The sequence below is a fragment of the Manis javanica genome, chromosome 15 (genome assembly GCF_040802235.1).
Source record: "Manis javanica isolate MJ-LG chromosome 15, MJ_LKY, whole genome shotgun sequence".
In the NCBI taxonomy this organism is placed as follows: Eukaryota; Metazoa; Chordata; class Mammalia; order Pholidota; family Manidae; genus Manis; species Manis javanica.
In genome coordinates, this window is record NC_133170.1 from 4,370,022 (window position 1) to 4,395,619 (window position 25,598).

The 25,598-nt window shown below is 37.1% G+C and overlaps 1 protein-coding gene across 6 annotated transcripts in view; it reads right to left on the bottom strand.

The window, feature by feature from the left end:
* Window positions 1-25,598, bottom strand: part of LRRK2 (leucine rich repeat kinase 2) — a 120,037-nt gene that overhangs the window by 49,565 nt on the left and 44,874 nt on the right. For all 6 annotated transcript variants that reach the window (XM_073223795.1, XM_073223792.1, XM_073223793.1 and 3 more), the window contains 13 exons: window positions 24,838-25,096; window positions 21,834-22,019; window positions 18,285-18,403; window positions 17,751-17,820; window positions 17,042-17,259; window positions 14,992-15,242; window positions 14,547-14,695; window positions 11,406-11,499; window positions 9,143-9,329; window positions 7,417-7,598; window positions 4,928-5,157; window positions 4,385-4,512; window positions 2,978-3,196 (listed from right to left, as the gene is read on the bottom strand). In XM_073223795.1, coding sequence (XP_073079896.1) covers window positions 2,978-3,196; window positions 4,385-4,512; window positions 4,928-5,157; window positions 7,417-7,598; window positions 9,143-9,329; window positions 11,406-11,499; window positions 14,547-14,695; window positions 14,992-15,242; window positions 17,042-17,259; window positions 17,751-17,820; window positions 18,285-18,403; window positions 21,834-22,019; window positions 24,838-25,096 — 2,292 coding nt within the window. The remainder of the gene's footprint in view (window positions 1-2,977; window positions 3,197-4,384; window positions 4,513-4,927; window positions 5,158-7,416; window positions 7,599-9,142; window positions 9,330-11,405; window positions 11,500-14,546; window positions 14,696-14,991; window positions 15,243-17,041; window positions 17,260-17,750; window positions 17,821-18,284; window positions 18,404-21,833; window positions 22,020-24,837; window positions 25,097-25,598) is intronic.

The following is a 25,598-nucleotide window of genomic DNA, read 5'->3' on the forward strand; positions in this document are numbered from 1 at the left end:
AGCTCACACACACACAAATCTCTGATACATTGAAAGCTGCTATGTGAATACAGGCTGAAGCACCTCAAGTTCTGGCAGGCTCATTGGTTCGGGGTCATCCTGAGAGAGTCACTATCAAATGAATTTTCAAACCAGTATGCCAGAACGATGCACCCATTAGCAATATATACCTTTCCTCAAATAAAACCGCCATTTCTCAGAGCATCTGCTTTACTTCCTTGCGGAGTGCTGCCTTCAGAGCTCATTTAGAAGTGCAGGGGGGAAGCTGGTTTCCTTGACTGACAATGATACCTTGCTAAATTAGACTAAAGTAGTCTAGCTGGACGAACCAACCAACCACATTAACCACATACTTTGCTTCAACTAAATTCAGGCCTTTTCAAAACAAACTCATCCTACAAGAAGTCCTTTTAAAACTACAATATATGCTTTGGCAACGATGATAAAAAGATAAGCTATCAAGATATTATAAGGGGACGGCCAAGCTCTCGAAGACAGGTATAGTCTCCAAAGAAAAACATCAGGATAACAAGTATACTTAATTAGATTTATGAATTTTGCATATTTGTTTCTTCAAAGTTATTACTCTCTAATCAAATGTTCCACAGGGGAATAGGAAAATCTGCACACAAATAATATTCTTTTTTACATAAAATGCCATGACTGATCCCCCTTTGGCAAAACCTTTTAGTCACTGTGTTAAATGTGTTGAAAGATAAACATGCAGATTCCTTCCCTGGGCACTGCAAAGACTGGCCGTTTGTAAATGGCTCATTAGGTTGTGGATAGGGGCATAATCCATTTATCCAGGGCAGCCATACAATTTATCATCCAAACTGGAATGCTTTTCAGAATTAGTGGGACACTATTAATAATCATGCTAAGACTGCCACACAAAACAGGACCCTAGTTATAAGCCATGACCTTGATCATTAGTGCTAATGAGCTAAACCAACAGGGAAATTCTCCATTGTGTTTGTTATACTGAACTATTCGGGGAATTTTCTGTACAGCATGCAGCATGCTGCCGGTAGAACCCAGGGAAGATTTCTTTCTCCTGCCTGAATTAAAAACAAACGTTCACCTGATAAGCAATTTATTTGTGTCATGGAGGCTATGAATCACATTTGGCTTGCCAGAAGACAGCTTGGGAAATCAGGATGTAATTCCTAAAATGAAAAACCTGATGTGCAGGAACTAAAGAATTGCTTAGACATGATTGAAAACTAAATGAAAGAGCCACCTCACAATACTGAAAAAAAAATGGGGAGTGGGTATCCCAGGGCCAGGACAAGAAGGTGGCACTGAGGACAGAGATGGGCCTCAAACAGGAACTCCAAAAGCAGGAGGTCCAAGGAACAGACGGAGGAAAAGGAGGCAGAGAATGACAGAGGGCAGACAGGCCCCAGGCCCCAGGGCTGGGGACAGAGTCTCCGCCACAGGAGGAAGGCAGACAAGGCATCCGGAACATTTCCCCACATTCTCTTAGTTTCTTTCAAGATCCTCTAATTATTTTTATTACCACTTCTATGTATTTGGAATGAGGCAGGGCATAAATAGGTAATTCTGAAGTTGCATGTGCTTTAATAATGGTAATAAGCTGTCAAAAAATCTTAATTTCTAGTTAAAAGATGTTTAAAAGACATAAACATGAGCAACTTCATGAATATATCTCCCCAGGCAAGGGAAACAAAAGCAAAAATGAACAAGTGGGACTATGTCAAACTAAAAAGCTTCTGTACAGTAAAGGACACCATCAGTAGAACAAAAAGACATCCTACAGTATGGGAGAATATATTCATAAATGACATATCTGATAAGGGGTTGACATCCAAATTATATAAAGAGCTCACTCACCTCAACAAACAAAAAATAAATAAGCCAATTAAAAAATGGGCAGAGGAGCTGAACAGACACTTTTCCAAAGAAGAAATTCAGATGACCAACAGGCACATGAAAAGATGCTCCACATCACTAGTTATCAGAGAAATGCAAATTATAACCACAATGAGATCACCTCACACCAGTTAGGATGGCCAACATCCAAAAGACAAACAACAACAAATGTTGGTGAGGATGTGGAGAAAGGGGAACCCTCCTACACTGCTGGTGGGAATGTAAATTAGTTCAACCACTGTGGAAAGCAGTATGGAGGTTCATCAAAACACTCAAAATAGAAATACCGCTTGACCCAGGAATTCCACTCCTAGGAATTTACCCTAAGAATGCAGTAGCCCAGTTTGAAAAAGACAGATGCACCCCTATGTTTATCTCAGCACTATTTATAATAGCCAAGAAATGGAAGCAACCTAAATGTCCATCAGTAGATGAATGGATAAAGAAGATGTGGTACATATACACAATGGAATATTATTCAGCCATAAGAAGAAAACAAATCCTACCAGTTGCAACAACATGGATGGAGCTGGAGGGTATTATGCTCAGTGAAATAAGCCAGACGGAGAAAGACAAGTACCAAATGATTTCGCTCATCTGTGGAGTAAAAGAGCAAAGTAAAACCTGAAGGAGCAAAACAGCAGCAGACTCACAGAACCCAAGAATGGACTCACAGTTACCAAAGGGAAAGGGACTGGGGAGGATGGGTGGGAAGGGAGGGAGGGAGAAGGGGAATAGGGGCATTATGATGAGCACACATAATGTAGTTGGGGTTGGGCACACGGGAAAGGCAGTATAACAGAGAAGACAAGTAGTGACTCTACAGCATCTTACTACACTGATGGACAGTGACTGTAATGGGGTATGTGGGAGGGCTTGATAATAGGGGGAGTCTAGTAACCATAATGCTGTTCAAGTAATGTACATTAACGATCTAAAAAAAAATGTTTAAAAGGAATTTTTAAAAATCACCCAAAGAATCCTCTTCTCAAGACTTCTGACTTTTCCAGGCAGTTGCATAACATGAGAATTAATAAATTCTATTCGTCCACCAGCCCACAGCAGGCGCGAACCATGTTACCTTGAAATTAAGGCTCTCGTTGATGATGGTTTTCCGAAGTTTGGCCAAAGCGTCCGATTCCTCCGTGGCATTTACGAAATGGTAATTCCGTATTGCAGGAAAGCCCCTCTTGTTGAGGAGCTCCCTCGTGGTCTTGCCGATGCAGGCCTTCCGCTGCTTCTCATCCGAGACGTCCAAGTGGGTGCCGACAAGAATCACGGGGGAGGACGAAGCTCGCGCCTGGAGGACACGACGCAAAATACGCAATTTTGTGTTCAAAAGCGCGCGTACGTTTCTGTTCCTATTCGCGTTCTACCAAATTCTCAAATTCCACTTAAGTGGAAATGAGAAGGGAAGACTTCAAGAAGAAGGAAATGACAATTTCTCTCCTTCCTTAAACTGAAGGAAAAGATGTAAACTTGAGATATTTTGAAGATGCTTTCGTGCCCCTTCGTAATTCAATGATCACCATATTTTAGGTGGTCTATATAATAGTAGTAGTACATTTTTTTTCGTTTCCTTATGCCTTAAATGAGTTATTCTCTATGTGTGCTTTGGACTTCTAAATGAAATAAGCATTTAATATACCCCTAAATTTATATTTTCTCTTCCTTATATACAAATTCAATCTCCTGAATTCACTTTGAAGTCATTCAATTTGATGGGTTTTTTTAAAGCCATGAAAGCAAGTATTACTGCCATATTTGTAATCTTTTTTACTGTACATTGCTATAATATTTGCTCACTTTGGCTAGCTGTGATAAAGAAAAGAAATTTTTTGCTCTTATTAAAAAAAATTACAAGATGACCTGGAATGCAGCCAAAATACATGCCAAAATATCCTGACACAAACCTTTTTAGGACTTGACTCAGAAGAGCCCATTGAAGCATCAAAGAACAGTATTCTTACTTTAGTCTCAATTCTACAGAGCCTCATTGTATCAAGGAATAGCTGGCAGTGTGACATCAAGGGACAGAGTGGAAAAATCACAGACTGATTCCAAATGTAGGAGCATATTAACTGGTACCATTTATAAGTGCACAATCCGAAGGGCTTCATACCAAATTGCCACTGAGGGCATAGCTGGCAGTCCACGGATTGTCTTTCTTTAGTTTTTTACATTAGGGAAGTTCATACTCCATTTAAGAAGTGATATGATCCAAGATAGTTTAACATATATATTTTCAATTTTTATAGCTTCAAAGGGTTTCAAGTACCCATCACTTTCACCAATATCGAACAGGCTGTTTTCGTGTCCCAACTTAACTCGGAACATTTCCTAACTCAAAACTCCAGTGCTTCTAACTTTCTTGTAAAAAACTACTTGAGGGACTGTTGGAAGTCACTGTTTGCCCAAAATAAATGATCTGGCCCACACACAAAAACAAGAATTATTTTCTATTTTCAAATGATGGACAGAGAAAGACCTTTATATTGAAGAGCCAGGGCTTCATGGCGTCCACTTCGGCCTGCCCTTTGCTGAGGTCATAGACAGCCAGGTACAGGGCCCGCTGGCTCATGAAGTGGGGGTGAGTGCTGTAGAACTCCTCGCGCCCTAGACAAGGATGGGAGACTTTTTGAGCCTTCCAGACAATAGGCAAGAGTCCTTTAAAAAAAATTTTTTTTTAGTTGCCACTATGTACTATCTAGCATAGAAAAAAGAAAAAATTAAGAGACAATATTTAGAAGACTCTTCTGGGTTCTTCCTGGGGATTGACCACTTTTAGCATATGCGTCAGCTACCAACTAAGCGCTTAGCTTCAGTGGAGCACGTCGACTGGTTCCTAGCAGTTCCCTCCACGGACTTCTCCGCTCCGGGGCAAAGGTAAAATTAGAAGTAAACGGCTTTGGAATAATTTCCACAGGGTCCACCAGGCCCCTTGATGGTGTTGGAACAGAAAAGTCTGTTTTTAAATCCCTATTCTAAATAAAAGATAGATGTGAATGAAAAATTCTAGCAAAACAAATACCTGCAAAATCCCACACATTTAGAATGAGGTCCCTCTTCCCTTTGCCTCTTATCTGGACAGGCCAGTCTTTCACGTCTATGCCAACGGTAGCGCTCTGCATCCCAGCATCGGATTTCTTGGTTTTCATTAATTGCTGCAATAAGGTGGTTTTCCCACTCCCAGTATTTCCCACAATCATAAGTTTCATACGGTTATAGGGTACTGCCTTTTTTAACCTCTGCTGAAGGAACCTGGTATTTCAAGGACAAAATAGAATAATAAACTGCTTAACAATAGACTTAACACAGTGAATTCTTATGCATCGAATTTTTCAAAATATCAGACTGTTTTACAATACAGTATGCAAAAGAGTGCAGGGCTCATTAGCTAATAATGTACATGTCTTTCATGCACTGGTAATGTATGTCGCTAGTGATGTTCATGTAGCTCATAATGTTTGGTAGTATTAGCAAATAAAATGCATGTTATACTATCACTAGAAATAATCAAAATGTCAAAATGAACTAATTAGAATGCTATATATATGGGTATATATATATATATACACACACACACACATGCATATATATATAGATTTCTTTAAATAACATAAATAAAGCTCTAAAATTACAAAGCATAAAACTTTATAAAGCCCATGACAGAGAACTAAGGTAGAGTATACATGCATACACTTATACTAAACTTTGATAGTGATATTTGGTACATTATATGTATGTGTACATCTATATTCATATATGGTATATATAATGTACATATGCATATATATCACATACATATACAATGTATATGGTGAGTGAGGTCATATTGGTTACATTATAAATTAATACATATAAACTAGTATACTATCAGGAGATAATATGTAGCTTTTCTTAGCAATCTTAATGTAAAAATAACAAAATAGAAGTACAGTAGGTATCTAACAAAGCCATCTTTAAATTAATAGATTTTAAATGTTCTAAAAAATATAAGGTATATAGAAAGATATATTTTTTTACTATGATAAAATGTTGCCAGTTTTAAGTTAGAGGAGCTGACTAAATCGTAAGTGAATTTTAGAGAACAGTGATTGACCCATTCTCATAGCCAGTAGGACTCTGGCCAACATCCTTGAGGATCTGAACAAAAGGTGTCATTACTTTTTTTCATTTTGTTGATGCTTTAGAAAAGACGATCTTACAGATCAGAGCTTCTGCCTGCTATTATTGAAATTAGTCCTTTTGTCACATATAGCTTAAGTTGTTTTCATCACCAAAAAATAAGAAATCAACGGTCCAAATATCTGTTTATTAAAAATTCACCACTCTTTGAAGAAAGGCATTCTTTAAACAAGCAAATGATGCTTACAACATCTAAACTACCCCAGCTTTTAACTTCAATTTTAAACACATTTAAAAATATTTACTTATATAGAGGCTTGATAGCATAGCATAATACATTGAAAACTAATTCTACCAAAGTTTTGGAAGAATGGAACCAATTTTCATATAAACATCTTTTCTACTTTCAGGAGGAAAAATCATGGGAAACAATTATGTAGGATAAGGAGTAATCATGTAGTGACTAAGTCTTTCCTTTCAAATTCAATCAGACGCAGGAGGATGGAGAATCAAATCTTTTATCATATAAGTGACAAAATGTTAAATGTACATTTAAGAAAACTTAAGCAGAAGAGACTTAGGTAAGTGTAGTTCATTGGTAATTCAACAATTATCGATTGTACACCAGCTCTGTGTTAGATGCCATGAATAAATAGTGAGTGAACACAGTGACAGTCCTGGGCCTCCTGACTATTATATTCAAGTCAAGAAGACATCAAGAGGTCATAACTGAGCTGAAACCTCCAATATAAATAGAGAGAGGAGTAATTCTGTAGAACGGAAATACATGATTTTATGAAGAGGTAACAATAAGATGAATGTGCTCAAAAGGTAACAAAGAGTGGGATAAAGTCCATAGTCAAAGATAGTTTAGATTCATAAAGTGTAAAGACCAGAAAAAAGGAATCAGCTGTGAAGCTTTGGGGGTTTCAAAACTGATCAGGGTGAGTCGGTAACTCATCCTCACGGGTACAACTGAAGATAGTAATTTTATACCATTTAAGAAGCTATAATGTTCTATGACATAAATGACATATAACATACATGAAATGTAGCTTAAGAAGCTATTATAATCAGCGATATTGCTTTAGATTGTATAATTGGTAATGAGAGGCCAAATAGTAATAATACGCTTTTAGAGTCCATTTCTACTGGAAAACGTGATAAGGAAGCAAAGCCTTCCCTCAGCAGCAGCCTGGCTAGGAGGAAATGAAAAGCTACGTGGTGGCCCCATATAAACCCATGCATTAAATAGAAGGCAAATGACACATAGCATATTGCTGTTAAAAACTGCTATACATTTTCCCCTCTATTGTGACTATACATGGCCGAAGTCACAGAGGACATCTGAAACAAATATAATAAAAACAAATGGAAATAAAATCATCTAACCTTATGACGTCTTTAGCTTTACATCCTATATGTTTAAAATCAAAATTAAGACGCAGTTCATCCAAAGGAAGATCCCATATTTTGCTTAACTTCCCCATTTCGTTGGGAAAGGATCTCAGTTCCGTGTTGCAACTGACATCAAGAGATGTCAGATTTTCAAGACAGCCAATCTCAGGAGGAATCTTAATGAAATAAGAAAAGGCAAATACTGTTGGTGGGAGGGAAGAAATGCATGCTGCCAAGAAAACAAGATGCTAATAGGAAACCAGACAGGTGGGAGATCCCATCAGCAACTTGCACTTGAACAGTCCAGAACTTTCCAAAGGCCTGTCAGAGTTTTCATTACAAACGCTTAAAAATGTAAGTATAAAGGACTTACCCAAAACAATCTATGTCACTTATTTATAATCTTTAAAAATCCCCTTCTCCCTTGGTGACACAGTTCATCTCCTCACATTAGAAGTAAAGAAGTTCTTCCTAGTCACCCAAATCCAGTCACCTGTGGCTTCAGCCTGCACCCTCACACTGTGCTCCCAACAAAACCATAAAGATCTAGACATCACAAACTTACGTACAACTTAATGTTCTTAAAACACAAAACGTTTATACTTTGGTTTCCTAATTGGAGGGTTTTCTTTTCTGCTCCAACTTTTTAAGCAATCTGCATTACTTTTACAACAGGAAACATTAATTTGCTGGTAAAAATTCAGGTACCGAAAAAATATTCACAGTTATTCTGAACGTCCCAGTTTCAGACACTTAATTCATTTAGGCTTTTATAGGCAATAAGCTCCAACACTTAAAAAAAATCTTTTTTTCTGAGATGATAATCAACTTCAGATTTAAAACAAAGGCAATGGAGTGCAGCAAAGGCGGGTAAACGACCACTTGGGTAAGGGGCAGCCTGGCGGGGGGTGCAGAGAGGTAAGAAGGGAGGAAAGTCAGCTAAAGAACACAGGGTGTGTACATGGCTTTGCAGCAGCTTGAGAAATACAGGGCATCTGAGAGTGTCAACAGATCAGAGATTGATAAAATGGCACCTTTAAAGCATTGTGCACATTCCTAATGAATTAGACATGTTTATTTAATTCCTTTAAAATAGAACACAGAATGATTTTTTTAAGGAAATTAAGCTATATTAATACACCCATTTACCTCAGGGTGCGATTAAATTTTATTCAAAAGTGAGAAATATCAAAGAAACTGTGATCATTCAAACTATAAAAGCATGTTTAAAATTACTTATTTATTTTTGTATGTATACAGTATGTGGTTTTCATTATAGACAATCCCCTGTGTTTGTTCTGAATTTTTAAGGTTTTTTTTCTGAATATAAATGTAATACATACTCTTTCTACAAACTTCAAACACTACATCTCCATAAAATGAAGCAAACCGTCAATCATTTGGGGTTTATTTTTCCCAATCAAAAAAAAATTCTCTAGCCATTTAGTATTCAGTACCCAGTATTACTTTCATTTTTCTCTTTTCTTTTTTTTTTAGTATACAGCTCGATGAATTTTGGCATGCGCTTACCCTCATGTAACCATCACCCAGATCAAGACAGAAAATATTCTCACAAATTTTTTTCCCCTTCACTTAACTCACCCTTCCTTCCCACCTTCCTCCCGTACAGCAACTACTCTGTTCTCTGTGTTTATGAGTCTATTTCTACAAAAGCCCATTTTTAAATTGGCAATCATTTTAAACAAAGATGACCTCTTACCTCTTTCAGTTTATTATGAGAAAGATGAAGCTTCTCTACTCTAGACCACGCAAACGCTTTTTCACTCAAGTCCAAGACGCTGATCTGATTATGACTAAAGAGGAGTTCCCTCAAGTTCAAAGACTTCCAGTGCGCAGGACCCGGCAGATACTGAATATCATTGCCGCTCATATCTAAGGACCGCAAGCTACAACAATACAGGGTCAGACGAACAGCAAAGGAGGGTCTTCAAAATACACAAAACAGTATCACAGCAGTTTTCCCCAGAGTGACAGTAAGGTATAACTTTAACACTAACATTACTCCCATGTAGCTATGCACTGTGTCTCTGTGTACATATAGTACATGGGCTAGAAGAAAAGGCATGTCTCACTAGGAACATTTAAAGGAAGCCATCAAAAACAAAACTGAGGCCGAATTCCCCTACGTCAGAAACATAAAAATGCCAATCTTAGGATGAGAGACCAAGGGTTTTACAAAAGTTTATGATTCAGGAGGGAACATTTAATAAATGTAAAATTGGTCCTTTTATGCAAGATTTACACATAACCCTTCTATATAAAATTTACGATATGTAGCCCTCATTTCTCTTTTCAGTTTCATTCATTACCTGGGGGATTCTCCCAAGGTCAGGCCCTGGAATTAATTGCTACTGAGCACGGGCACCCTTTGCCCAGCTTGTCTCAGTGGGCAAACATCCCGGCACTGAGCACCGGGCTTTGCTTCCTGGAAGCCCTCAGTACAGACTGGTTGCTTTCCTGCAGCAATACACTAGCCAGAGTTTTCAGGAAACAGTAGGAAGAATACAACAGTGACGAGAGTACATCTGACTATGAAAACAAGCCGCTGACTTGCTCAACTACACATGGAACCCTTTTGTCCAGCACCTTTTAAGCATCATGAATGAATTCTAAACTCACATAGCTGTATGGCCTGCCAGGCAGTTTCCAATCTGCAGAACATTTTTGCTCTTATTTTTAAGTGGTACCATATTTTGCGCTAGGTATCTTATAAAAACATGCAAAAACAAGAAAATTATTTGACTGTGTTAGAGGTAAGACATGTATGTCTAACAAACACTGCAATTGAGACAAAGCCAAGAATTACCAGGTTGTCAAAAGCAGTGCCTCTTAGCCTCAGTAGGGACTTAAGTTGGCGAAAGTGCACACATTTGTGGATCAAAAGAATGCATTTAAAGATATACATACAAAATGCTGCACTGTATGCCTGAAGATGGTGTCTAAAGGTATAGCATAAATAAGTACTGGGTAATATTTTCAGTGTTCTGGGGAGAAAGCTTCTTTTATGGCATGTATCCCCTAATCAACTTTCATAAATACTGACTTTCAAACATATCTGCAGGAATATATTATGGCTTCAAATAGAGGACCACCAGGAGTCCTATATGTGTGAGTTGAGAGTGTGAAGGGAAACCACCCGTGTGGAAGCACTGTGGTTCCGCCAAGTTACTTCATCTCTTTAATGAAACAGTGTTCTCATTGTAGTAACAGTAGCTATTTCATAGGATTCCTGGGAGGATTAAAGAGATGATGCACTGTTGAGCAGTTAGAAGAGTGTCTGACACACTTTAAAGCCAAATTTAAATGAACTCTTCCGTGTCTGTCTGACACCTTCTATGGCTAGACTACAACTAAGCATTATTTGCCTACGTGTGTATATATTTGCACGTATACACTTATGAATTTGGTTCATAACGTGTAACAAAATTAGAATAGTATTTAAGATGACAACCCACTTGAAATCTAATTAATGCCTGGATTTGCAGTTAAGAGGAAGCCTTCATCTTTAATGAAATTAAACAAAAAATCCCCAAATACACAAACTATCCTAAATGTCACCAAAAATGTCACTCAGACATAACTTAAGTATAATTTCAAAGTTAAGAGTATATTAGCAACATATGAGCTTCTGAGAGCAAGTGAAATTCAAAAAGTTTAAGTGATAGCTAGTACAATCCCATTTGATTATAATAGTGTAGCAATTAATTCAATAATCTTCAGTTGTTTCTACACAATAGCACACTAAATTAGCACGACAGTTAAAACAGTCCAAGTGACAACTTAGGTCTTTGGTCTAATGAAATTCAAACACTCATAGATTTACAAACATTAAACTGAGTAGGTTTAGAAATCAATCACAAATTATAAATCATTATATGGCAAATTATATGCCTAATCAAAACCATGTTTCTGAAGTTTCTTTTCCACCTCATGTGGTTTTAAAATTGAAATAATAAACTTACTGTGGGAGATTTAAAATTGCTTCTGGAACATTTGTAAATCTGTTTTGAGATAATTTTAGGCTTGTCATGGAAGGAGGCAAAAAAGGCATAGAAGCTAAAAGAAATGAAAGGGAGAGAAGAGACATGTTAACCATTTTAACTACATTTCCATTAAATCTGTGATAAGAACAGCTACCAGTAACCTGTCACTTATTTTTCATTCTCATGCTGATAATTTTTTTTAAATCTACTTTTAAAATAGGGTAATATCCTTAATGCTACCACTAAACATTAAAACAATATACCATGCTTATAAGAACCTTTTAGACTGAAACCTAAACTGTCTAAATATAAATTCATCTGTCCAATATCTTTACGAAGTAAAAAGCATTAGAGTAATCATTTCAAATTATGTGTGATATTAGGTGTATTATGAAGTATGGATGCATACATTACAGATTAATTCAAATTACTCTTAAGTGACAACAACAAAACTCTTTGAATACTGAAACACAGTATATTATAAAGATAAAAATTCTTTATAGGACCGTCTTATAGAGTGTTATATGGAATATTAATGGATGTTACTTAATAAAAGTATTCTTTAATCATATGATCTTAAGAGATTGTGGAAATATTAGGTAAAATAAAATGTGATATCTCAGAGTTCTCATGTATTTTATACAGTATAAAATATATTTAAAATGTATTTATTTATACATTCTCATATATTTTATAAATTTTCAAGAAGGAAATACTGTTTGATGTACCTCTAAGGAAAAAAATTCTGTGGAACACTATTTTGGAAACAGCTAATCATTCAGCCTCTTCTCTCATCTGTAAAACTGTGCAGCTAGACCAGATGGACTCTGAGATTCTTCAGAGATCTTAAAATCTACGGTTCTATGAACGTGGCCTGAGAAATTATTCTTAGCATTTTCAAGGTTAAAAATACGAGTTATGCTTCCTCTAGAAAATCATCACAGGTCAGAATGTTCCACAACTGCTCCAAGCTGTCTTCCTGAGAAGCAGAAAGGTACATGCTACACCTCATCTATTTCCAAAAAATATTTGTGGCAAGTTAAATTAGTAGAAATGATTCTCCACTGAAGAATTCAGAGTCTTGAGGTTTAGATGCTGTATAGAAAAGATTCCTACAAAATCGAAGAACCGAAATTTCATTTCATGTGGGATTAGTCTTAAAGGTTAGTGGTCCCACTCACGTAACACCTCCATAGGATGTCTTCCCAAATGCAAGACCACTGCTACAACTACTAAAGTTGTGCAGTGCAAAGCAAACAAATTGGCAACCTTAGGTGTCCTCAAGCTTTTACAACAACTAGTTACTTAATTCTGTGCCCCTGAACATGTCACACTAGAATCTCAGGGCTTCCGTTTCCTCTGTCAGTCAAGCAGAGATCAGACCTGTCCTATGGGATTTTTGTATGCCCTTCTTTCCAGGCCTAACATACATGTTACGGACACAGGGACACTTCTGTCCCTCTGCAGTCTGGACCAGATCCCCATGAGGTATCCCTGCAGCATCCTGAGCCTTCTCCTCACAGCACTTTGCACAATACGAATTACATTTATTTGTGCCATTATTATTTAATGCCTGTCTTCTGAACCTAGCTCCACACTCCTCAAGGACAGAGACTGGGTTTGCTGGGCCCACTAGTGGGTGAACCACCCTATCCCCAGTTTCAGGCTTATGGTAAGAACACGGTCAGTATTCAGGAAGGTGAGAGGAAGGGAGAAGGGAGTGAGATACCATGAGGACTAACACGGCTTTTATCATTGTTAGTGTCTGAAGGTTCTGACAAAGTAAAATATTTTAAACTAAGTTGTCAAACTGTATTCTATTAAACAGTATTAAAAATCATTTTACCAACAGTCACATGGGTGGCTGGGTACACATGGCCTACTTTTACCCTCCTAAGGAAGATAAAATATGGGGAGTTTGTTTATTTCCTTAAAAGTGTTTTGTCCCTTAATATTAGAACATTCAAATAGGCTCCATATGAGCATATTCCCTGTTATCTCACACGCCAAGAGAGCCCAGGGTATTCCATGACTTTCAATAAAAGTGCCGACCATATTGCTTATTACTGTGATATCCTGCACAGAGCGAGAGCTCAGAAAATACACATTCACCTCACCGATTTGAAAACTATTAAATACTTAATTTTATTTCTAACAAAACAGCAATAGTACTTATAATCCAAAAAATTGCTGAAGCCACTTCAGTAGGAAACTCAACATTCCTGTTTCAACCAGCTCAGGCTATCCTATGGATTTTTAGTTTAATAGACTAAAAGGAACCACAATATAATGACTGTTTGTAGTTCAAGAACTATCATTTCAGCCTATGACAATAACAACCTGCTAAAAGATTTTAATCCAAAAACACTGAACCACTAAAATTTTTTTGATCTTGAATATGTTTAGAAAATGTACTATTGTTTTTAGAGTAGCTTAAGGTTCAGAGAAAGACTGAGCAGCAAGTACAGAATTCCCATACACCTATTTTCTCCTCAACACTGCCTACACACACACACACACACACACACACACACTTTTTCCTTATTATTAACCACTTGCATTGTTTGGTTTATTTGTTCTAATCAATAAGCCAGTAGTGATACATTATTATTAACTAACTAAAAGCCACAGCTTACAGTAGAGTGCACTCTCTAGAGTGTTCATTTGATGGGTTTCGACCAATGTCTAACAACAGGAATCCACGTTACAGAATGACATAGAAGAGTTGCACTGCGCTAAAAACCCCGTTCCCCACCTGCTCATCTCTCTCCTCCTCCCTCCAAACTCCTGCAACCACTGATCGTCTTACTGTTCCCACTGATCGTCTTACTGTTCCCGTGGTTTTCCCTTTTCCAAAATGTCTTATGTTGGGAATTACACAGCATGCAGCCCTAGGGACTGGCTTCTTTCCCTGAACAATATGCATTTAAGTTTCCTCCATGTCTTCATTGCTTCATTGCTCATTTCTTTTTATCACCAACCTGCTAACTTTATATCTGAAACTCCTCCATAATATTTAAATTGAAATACCACCTTTAAGTCTCCACCTAAAATGTCCATATATGACTCATCCTGTAATAATCAAAACGGTGCAGGAGGAATCTCATACAGAACACTTACCAAGGAAATTCATTCTGGCGCTGAAACTCTCCAGTTTAGGACATGCCTCAAGAAAGTCCTCTGATAGGGAAGAAATGTGGTTTTTACTAAGATTTAAAATCTTCAGCTCCTTCAGGCTCAAGGGGGAACATATTCCTGGTATTTTATTTCTAGGCATAAGAGACAACATGAGGCTTGAATTGCATAAATTCATGTGCTTTCAAGAAAAAAATCAAAACAATTTGCCTTCAAAGAATGGAATCAGAGCAGATGTATTAATTTTAAAATCCGTTGTAAAAAAATTGAAGTCAATTGATAGAAGCTCTATTATTAATTGCCTCAATCTTTTATTGTTTTACCATTTAAAACTCATTATTATAGAAATAATGTTAGCATATTTTATCAATCTTATAAACTTCAAATGTAAGGCAACCCTTTTCTTTTTAATGAGCTGCTCCTTCCTTACCCTTCCAAAGTCAGCTGTTCCAGCGTCTCTGCCGCATCGCCCAGGTTCTCGGGGAAAGATGACAGCTGATTATAGGACAGGTTAAACTGCTTCAAGGTCAAGCACTTCACCCCAGGATCCAAAACTACCGAGGGGCCAATGTCATTTCGAGAAACATCAAGGTTGGCAATACAATTCATTTTCAGCAAGTAAGGCGGAAATGATGTAAATTTATTACTGTGCAGGTCCAAATGTGTCAAACACTTCAGAATCTGGGAAGACAACATGTTTAAATGCTAAAATGAACCATCTGAGAAACATAAGATTAGCTAGTATTTCTATCTTAGCACATCTCTGATAACCAGAACCATTAAGAATGTTCCAAAAAACTGAAAACATAATTCACAAGAAAACTTTAATAGACAGACTGATCCAACCATCTTGGCTAGAAAATCGGTTAAGCAAGGAAAAACATAACAGACTGTCAAAGGCAGATACACAGAAAAGGCCTAAGAGTTTAATTCCGCTTTTAATACATGTGCTTGAACAAATGATTTAATAAATAAGCGGTAAAACACGATCCTGGGAATACTTCATTTTTTTAAACACTAGCTTTCAGAAATTGTTACGTACTTTAACATAAGTAAGATTTAACCATAAAAGTAGTCATTGTGTTTAATACATGTTTCATTTTAGAACGTCCTTTCTCTTTATGGAATTTTTGTTTCAAATTTCTGTTTTCTATTTTTAGGTAATTTCTAATTTTTTTAGAATAATAGCAAACCTTCATTTACATATTATGTCAATTTTTAAAATTTGGTATGGATGACTGTCCAAGGAGTAAAATACCAAACTTAATCTCTTCTCTATGTTCTTCTTTCTATATCAATACATTTATCCTCACAAGACATTCTAAAGAGTTCGAGCTGATTAGAAAGGCTTCTTAATGGATCTTGACCCAGAAGTAGTTTCAAAATGTCTGCCACTGTTTCAGAAACAACCATTTTATTCAGAAGGAAAGATTTTTATTTACTCTCAAATTTTAATCAGGAAATTTTCTTGTAAATAGACATTGGTACAATCAGTAACAAAAAAGTGCCATACAGTGATGTTGATTTGAAATTTCCTAAAGAGAAGGTTCTGAGCTGGTCTAAGTCTCTTGTTTTCATGTACTTGCTCTTTAACAAACATTTACTGAAGGTCTACTAAGTGTCAGTTATTAATTCCTTCACAAATGAATTCAGTTGTCACCTACTGAGCTTCTACTGTATGTTAGACTTCTGTAGGCAGCAGGGATGGAAATGAACAAGCCTGAAACGGTTCCTGTTCTCAAGGAGCTCCAGACCTGGTCAGGAAACCCACCTTAGACCACCAGGTATAAGGGAATGAGCACTGGGGGATAACCTGGGCCCCAGAGAAGTGCCAGCCAGGTGGGTAGCCAACCAAGCTTGTAGGGAAGAGGGGAGCAGAGGAAAGCAGAGGGCAAGAAAGTGACATTTAAACTGGGTCTCTTGCTTGTAGGATTTGTGCAGGCACAGCAGAGGAGAAGAGAGAAAGAACACATTTTAGACACTGAGATGCGAGGGAGGTCATCTTTCTTTCTTTTCTGTCTCCAGATATATAAACATTAAGGGAAAGACACCACATCAATATTCTTTTAAAAAATCATGCAATGTTGCCTTTAAAAGTCTCAAAAGTGCTGTAAATTTTATAGGTTAGAAAAAGGGAAAATGCATTTGCAGCAAAACTGTTTTTTTTTAAAACAGGTATGATCCTTTATCAAATCAACATGTAGCCTTGATAGACTCTAACACGTCCTGTGCATCACCAGGACAGAACCCAGAATTCCTCTTTAATCGGCTCTCCATTGCCAGTGCCTGTCAGTAAGGATGTTTCTGACCAACCAACACGCTAAGAACTTGTGTGAAAACAAGAAGAGTGGAAGAACTATTGTCCAATGACACAAAAATAGAACCTTTTTTTTTTTTTAAAGATTTAAGCATGCCAGTTTAGACAGAAATACAAAAGCTCTTCAAGTATCCTGCGAGTAATAAGGCTAAATGAAATTTACTTCACATAGTCGCTGCGGAAAGGCCGTGAGTGCATTCTGGTGAAGCTCCAGCTTTTCAAGATGCTCCAAATGACCACTTATACAGCATTTCTGACTTAGGGCGTCAACGTCTCTTAGCTCATTTGCTGACAGGTCTAATGATGTAATATATTCTCTCTCAGAAGCCAGGGAAGAAATGCTGTCTGAATGCCTCATGTGGGGTTGAAGTTTTGATGACCCTTTTATCAAAAACAAACAATGGAAATATAAACAAGTAATTTAAATTCACTTGATAGATGTTTAATCACTTACTAGTGTCAGTCCCCCATCAAGGCACTGGAGATTCAGCGGACAATATGAAGCTTACATTCCAGGGGCAAAGAGAGAGACTAAATAATAAATATTTAATCAGGTGGTATAAGCAGTGTGAAAGAACAACAGACCTGGAAATGGGGATGAAGAGTGACATTGGTGAGGGTATTAAGTAATGCATTTCAGGAAAAATAAATAGTACAAAGGATAAAAGTGTCCTATATAACATCATAAAAGGTAAATTTGAAATCCGTATTTGCATTTTAGTTTTCTACAGTTTGCAAAATCATGAGGTAAATATAATCTGAAGGCTTTATATATGATGAAATTGGCACCAAGAAAATGTGAACAGAGGAAAGTTAACAAAGTACTGTGTTCTGCTCACAATATCTATTTATTAATTACTTCAAATACTCACTGAGTGAATCATCTGAAGACAGTATTTTTCTTTTTCGCTTCAGTAAATCTTCATGATCAAAAATGGGTCCCTATTAAATGAACAGACATTTACAATAAAATAACCATCATTGTTTGGAGTGAAGAGAACATGTTCCTATCTGGTTTCCTTAGGAGTCACTAGAAGGTCCCTGGCTCGTGTATCCAGGGAACCAGGCCACACAGACATGGAGCTCTGAAAAGAAAACAGGTCAAAACCATTTGGAAGTGAACTTAGCTCCTATATGCCCAAGCATGCTCAAAAGCCTACAGTTGAAAATTTTGAATTTTATATACATGTAAGTATCATATGTATATAAAATATAAATACACACACACACACACACACATATATATATATATTCATTCTACATATGAAGTTTTCATACATCAGGGAATCTCTATACCAATAGCACCTAACTTTGGCACATGAAACTATGTCATTGAGAGAATGTCAAGATCAAGTTACTGAGAGAATGTCAGTAACAAAACACAACAGAATCACAATGTAACTCACCAGTGAATTGGAATGCCTTTGCAAATTTGGCGAGCAGCGCTGCAAAGCAGCATCTCGGTAAAATTCTCCTACATTAATTGAATTTGACTTCTTTTTCACAAGAAATGAGCCTTCGCTTCCTATTTTTCAATGACAAAATAAAGGCAGGTAAGAAATGTTGTCTCCATCATAAGATGCTGCTATCACAGTTCAATCACAGAAGATGAAACACATTTTCATTAATAGAAATTGCCCAACTACTGTCTAACATCTTTGAAAGAGAAATGATAAAATATGTTGGCTTTTCATTTTCAAATTTGAGCTTCATTTTTCTTCATCCACTAACATTCATTGAATATCTGTCATAGCCAAAACACTGAATAAGTGCTGGTAAAGATAAGCAGGGAAAATAATCCATGCCTTTTATGAGCTCATAATAGAGCAGAAAAGGGACAAGTTAAAAAAAAATACACATGCCAGGTACAGAAAGCAGAGTTTATACACAAATCTGATTCATGTGTTTTTTTGTTTCTTTGGATTTTTCTTAGAAAATTTTCAAATATTGTTTTAAATATTGGAATCATGCTTTAAATTATTTAACATTCAGCAATCCTGAGTACATCTCTACTTAAATTTCATATTTATGGTTTCATTTATGGAAGACATTAAAATAAACACAGTGAGTTTAACTGGCAATATTGATTTCAGAAAGAGGAGAACTACTTTTAAAACTATGAATTTTCAAGAAAATCACATTATTTAGGGATAAAGAATATAGAGGCATTTCTGAAAATTATGAGATTTCAAATTCTACCATGCTTTATTTTAGAAGCATAAGGAATTAACTTTAAGGGTCAAAACAAATTACAAAACCTACATATCCAAAAATCAACTTTATAATATTCTGTATAAATCTTAAAATGGATAAAGCATTCCTACTTGGTTCATTATTAAAATTTAATTTATCCTATAATGTAAATGATTTTATGCCTAAGCATTTTAATAAAATAGACTTCATTATTTAATTACACTTACATATAATTATTACATTGTCATAATTATTCTACTTCACATTTGCAAAAAGTTCTATTAGCATATTATTTATTAAAGCAACATATGCATTTTATAATTATTTTTATGTTAGCTTTTCTGTTTTCCTTTATTTAAAAATACTTAAAGAGAATTCGTTTAACCACGATGGAGTAATAAGCACCAAGCTTAACCTCCCTCCGCAAATAACAGGATGAAATATTTTAAACTATGTTCAGACATTGGGCAACAGACAGCGCAGAACTATGTAGTCCCTAGAAGAAGAGAAACAAACCATGTGAGCCTATGAGCACCCTGGCTTTCTGCCTGGGGGTAATTTAAGGGCGACTGGAACAAGGAGAAGGAATTTAAACAAAGCCCTACAGCTTTCCTCGGATGAGGAGATGGAGACAACATTCTTGGACACCAACTTAGCTGGGAGTTCTGAAGCAGAGGCATAGAAAAAGACCCCCAATAATCTGTACAGGGTCACTCACAGAACTGCTATACAAGAAATGTAAAAGGGAGTTCCTCAGGAGGAAGGAAATGATACTGAATGCAAACTTGGTCAACATAAAGAGCTTAGGTCATTTAAAACAAAAGTTACAATTTTTAATGTTTGTGTACCCAATAATAGAGCTTTGAAATACACAAAGCATAAACTGATAGAATTGAAAGGAGAATTAACAAATCCACAATTACAATTTTAACATTTTATCTCAAATACAAGGAGAAAGAAAAATCAGTAAAGGTACAGAAGACCTGAAAAGCACTATCCAAGGGTTTAACCTCATTGACTTGATCCAAGAACATCTGAAAAACCATTCTTTTAATTTGCTCATGGAACATTCAACAGGATAGACCATACAGTGGTGCACTCTGAAAAATGATATTCATAAAATGAAGACAAGCTATGGCTGGAGAAAATATTTGCAGTTCATATAGCTGTCAAAGGACCTCTCCTAGAATAGAGAAAGAACTCCTTTAAAACAATAATATGACAATAACCCAACTGAAAGCAAGTAGAAGATTTGAACAGACACTAGACAAAGAAAATATATGAATGGCCAAGAACATGAAAAGATTCTCAATATCAATTGGGAAATATCAGGGAAATGAAAATCAAATCGAAATGAGCGAGGACCTTCTGGAACTAGAATGGCTAGAAGTGAATGGGCGGACAATACCAAGTGTTACAGCGTGACAAGGATGTAGAGCCGCTAGAACTGCTGCACATTGCTGGTGGGAGTATAACATGGGGCACCTGCTCTGGAACACAGCCAGACACAAAAGAGGGCATGCCTTGTGACTCTATTAACATGGAACTGAAGAAAATACTCATTTAATCTACAGTGACAGAAAGCAGATTAGTGGTTGCCAAGGTCCTGGGGGGGTGGATAGTTTTTGTGAAGAGGCATAAAAGGAATTTTCCTGGATGATAGAAACGTTGCATAACTGGACCGTGGTGATGATTAGATGCATGTGCAAGTTTTTCAAAACCCATGAAAATAAACAAATGGGTGCATTTTATATTGATTATATTCTCAATAAAGTTGGTTTTAAAAAATACTTGGACTTGAGACATGAGATTTTGGAATAAACTGTATTTTTGCCATCTCAAATTCCTCTATTCTATCACCCAAAGTTTTCAGTCATACTATATTAATGAAAAAGCATGTGACCCCATTCTTACCAAACTGCATTTTGTTTAATTTATCAGCCCTAATTGCTGATATTATGTATATTGCCCTGTCAATTTTAAGTTCTCTCAAGTGAGCTATTAAAATTTGATATTATTTTTAATTCAGATAAAGGTAAAATAATTTGAGCCCTATTTGCCATGCACTCTTCCACTTCACGTACATTTTCTCTGATTCCTATAGATAACCCAACAGTACCTCTAACAAGGGTGAGCTGCTTACACAAGCCACAGAAGGATCTAGTCAGTGACGGGGCCAGTATGAGGCAGTGTTCACTGCAGTGGTCACCAGTCACTGGTGATGGGCAGTATTATAAGGCTCCAGCAAAGACATTTTCTTGACAGTCATTGCCTTAACTGGAGTTAGTAAGTGTGGGTAAAATTGCAATTATTTCCAGAATCTCTTGCCTGGCCTTAGTGCATCTCCATATCAATAGGTGTTTCCAAGGGGTGGAGAGAAGCAGTCCTTCTCCATATCGATAGATAATTAATTACAAGGGCAAGCAGGGCATGTGTGGACCTGAGAGACTGGGTGGGGCCTCTTCTTCTACAGGCACAGAGACAGGGGAGAGCAGAAGTGGACGACTGCTTGTAAGAAATAAATGGGTTTCCCCCACTTTATTTCTCCCTTTGACTGATTTGGGTTTCAGAGGTATTTTATCCCAGGATTTTCCCCCCGGAGTTACAGTAAGCATTAATTATTCCCAATAATGAATACATTTTTCCTTAAGTTCTTCCAAATACATTAAATCAGGCTTTTGTCTCAATTTCTATCGTCCAATGCCTATGTATTTTAAAGTATTTTAAAACACAAAGGGAACTATTTTCTTGATAATAAATACCTTCACTGTCCAGGTCATCACTTTGACCAAACACGCTGTCCACGTAAGACTCAGGAATGAAGGTCCATTCATCAAGTTTATCAAGGACTTCTGACAGGTTCCCGTCGCTGCCTGAGGCTGCCCCCTCCCCCACGTCACTCTCCCTCTGATGCCTGAGCACCATTCTTGCAAGGGTGGATCCGATATCTGTAAACAAAAAGATACGCCAGCAACTTAGATGCCAACAATTAGACAAACACAACACGTATCATACCAAAATTCCTTATACAGTCTCATACTTGTACAAATTTTTTTAAATTCTTACTCACCAAGTCAATTTACAATCGTGATACTGCATAAACAGCACACGGTGAATTTACATTTGTTAAAAATCATAAAAATGTACACAAAGCTTTGGTGTAGGTGGCGAAATTGACTCTTGATGAAACTAACTCGACAGAGGAAAGGGTTCGGGCTTCAAAGCCAGCCAGGCCTGTGCTCTGATCATAGGCACCTCTTGAAGGTGAAATGAGCTCTCTGAGCCTCAGGGTCCTGACATGGGAAGCGAGGGCAGCAATATATGCTGCATGGGCTCACGGGAAACATGAAAGGAAATGCATATGAAACGGTCAGCACAGAGCGCAGAACAGAGAAGATGCTCAATAAACGATATTTTTTATAACCTATTTGCTAAGGGATATCAGGAAATTGGATGGGATTTCCAAGTTAATGTCCTTCCTACTATTTTATTACATTTTCTAAGTTGGCGAGTCCTCATTTTCCTACATATAGCCTGGAAGATCTTCAAATACTACTATCGTAGCTCACATTATAGCATGTCTATGTGACTCGGTCAAGTAGTAGCTGAAAAATGTTTTAAAGATGTGTATCCAAAATGTTGTTTACTCAGACTGGCTGCCAATAAGGCTATGGCTATGCCCTTCAATCAAACGAATAACATTATTGCATTTTCCTGATTGGTAAGACTTGTCAATGGTAAAAATTTCATGCAGAACAATGGGAATACAGTGGATGGTAAATCTCCCTTTACCCCTTTCCAACGGGCCCATAATTCCTCTCCATCAAAAACAAAGATTAAAGTAAGCAGGTTGTTGGCATGTGACATGGATGCAATGATGAAACAGGGCAGCTAACTGGAGTTCATTATTTTCCTAAGTCCCCAGAGGCAGAGAGGGAACATATTTCTGGAGTTTTTTCCTGACATAGCCTTTCATATTTGAACATTTATGACGACCATATTCCAATGGTGTTTCACCAACATTAACATACTAAAAATGCCGTCCTATGCTTTTATTTCTTCCATTTAACAATACACTCTATATCTGAACATTTGGGTGTCCTAGATATTTCTTTTTTCCCAATAATTGCAGAGCATTCCATTGCATGAATGTACTATGACTGACTTGAATAGTTCCTTTTGGGAAACACTTAGGAGTTTTTCTCTAATATTTTGGTTTGCTATTATAACTATTTGATTATGCATCTTTGAATATAATTTTTTGTTCAGTAAGAATGAATGCATTTAAGAATGCCTGTACCATGGATTTCCATCAATGTATTACAGAGTCAAAAGTATGGATGTACATTTAAAATATTAGTGGACATCCCCTTAAAAGAGGACAATTTAAACTCATTTCAATGGGTCAGATAGCTGCTTCCACATATGTTTATCAACATAATTTATTACCAAATTTTAAGTTTTTGCCGATGTAAAAAATGGACCCTGACTTCATGATGCATATAATCTACCAAAGGTACATCATAAAAAGGAAAGAACAATTATGTAATGTGGTAGGTGACAGTGAGATAACATACAGGTGCTACCGGAGCATGAAGGAGGACCTTCCACCCAGACTTCACGTGGGAAGGAATGCTTTCTTGTGAAAAGGGATCTGATGCTGAGGCCAGAAGAGTGAAGAGACAGCCAGGAGGAGAGAGAAGGTAAGGGAGTTGGGTAGAGAGAGTAACACTGGGGGAAGCCTGGGGGTAATAAGAATATAAGAAGCAGGTAAGAAACTGCAGGAAATTCAGCCTGACTGAGTCTTCCAGGGCCACCAGGAGACTGGAGAACTTGAATTTGTAGAGGCAGCAATACATGCAGAAGGGTACATTTCTCTAGCAGCATTCAGCTCTCTCAGGGAAGGCGAGGAGAAAAGGCTGCCAGACTGATCAGGAATGGGGGTTTGCCAGGTAAGTGCATGAGAAAAACGGCAGTAAACCAAACGTGTCAGTCACAAGAGAGTCCTCAGGGTGAAAAGTCACGGAAATGGCCACTGTGGGGACGGAAGTCATGGGAGTCAGCTACAGACGGAGCTGGGAGCCCCAGCTTGAAAAACACTTTCAGTGCGAATAACGGGGCAACAGCTTAACAGACAGAAATGTTAACAGAGGATGGTGATCACTTGTCAATACAAATACATAAATACATATATATATACAATGATAACATGACATATGCAAAATACACGTTAACTTTAAAATAGAAACCTTTAATCGAAATGTTGAGAAACTGAAAAGTATATTCACTTGAAAATACAAGGTCTACGTGTGTATATGCTTCTCCCTGTATATTTTAATGCATATGTATATGTAAGCATATAAAAGCCTAGTAAAACAAATCTACATTCATTACCTATAAGGGATAAAATAAGTGATTGTTCCTGTCTTCCTTATGATTTTTATATATTTTCCTATTTTGACAATGAGCATGGCTTATATTTATAATGAAAAATAAAATACATTTTTAACAAAGTAACCCTTCAGACAGATCCTGTTCTTTTGTTCTGTCTTTATAAAATATGTATCTGCTGGTCCTTAAAGAACTTAAATATGGTATCACTTTCCAGCATTTCATGACCAAAAAAAAGGGGTATCCAAACCTTTACAATATTCTGGGCTTCAGGTTCACCAAACTGGAATGGAACCTAACTGAAGAAATTAGTGATTGGAAAAAAAAATACTGCTAAAAACAACAGTTGTACAAAATCTTCCCGCTAATACTTACTCGTTTCTTTTCTGAAATTACATGTCTTTTCCGGAAATAAAGGACCAAGCCAAGCAGGGTCGATTTTTCCTAAGCCAAATCCTCCTAGGCAAATGCTGTTATTGGCCAGATCCAGGGCAAGCCTCCGTAGGAGTAAGCTGACGATGGCGCTGTCACCTTTCCCGGCACTAATCGCCAGCGCTTTCCGAACATCTTGCTCACGGGACCCGCTATTTAAGAGCAGTTGCACCAGTTTGGGACTGCTCGCTTTCTCACATACCTGTTAAAGAAAAAAAGAAAGGTAAGCATATGAAAAACCTGTACTTCTTCCTTTTAGGAGGCTGGAAAACTGGACCCTGTGTGGTTTTTCTCTAAGCCCTTACATCTAGATGGAAACAAAATAAGGCAAAAGTCATCCTGGAAATTGGTTAGGAAAATAAAATAAGATTAGCACCACAAATATATGCAGAGTAATATGTCAGTCTACCACATAAGAGTCATTTTTCATGAAAGAGGCAGTAGAATATGGAGAAAAGCTTATAGATTGAAGTCAGAAGACCTGAGGCTCCACCAATTGGACACATTGTTTATGCTTCTGGGCATCTGTTTGCTCACCGAATGACCTCTGGGAAATTAGTGCCTTAGCACAGTAAATGCTAGTGCCCTGCCTTCATTCATGACATGGAAGAAATGAGAATATAAATATTCTAAATTTTGTTGATGCCACACGTGAAAGACAGCCATCACTCACTGCTGCTTTTCCAGGACAGGAATCTGAATTT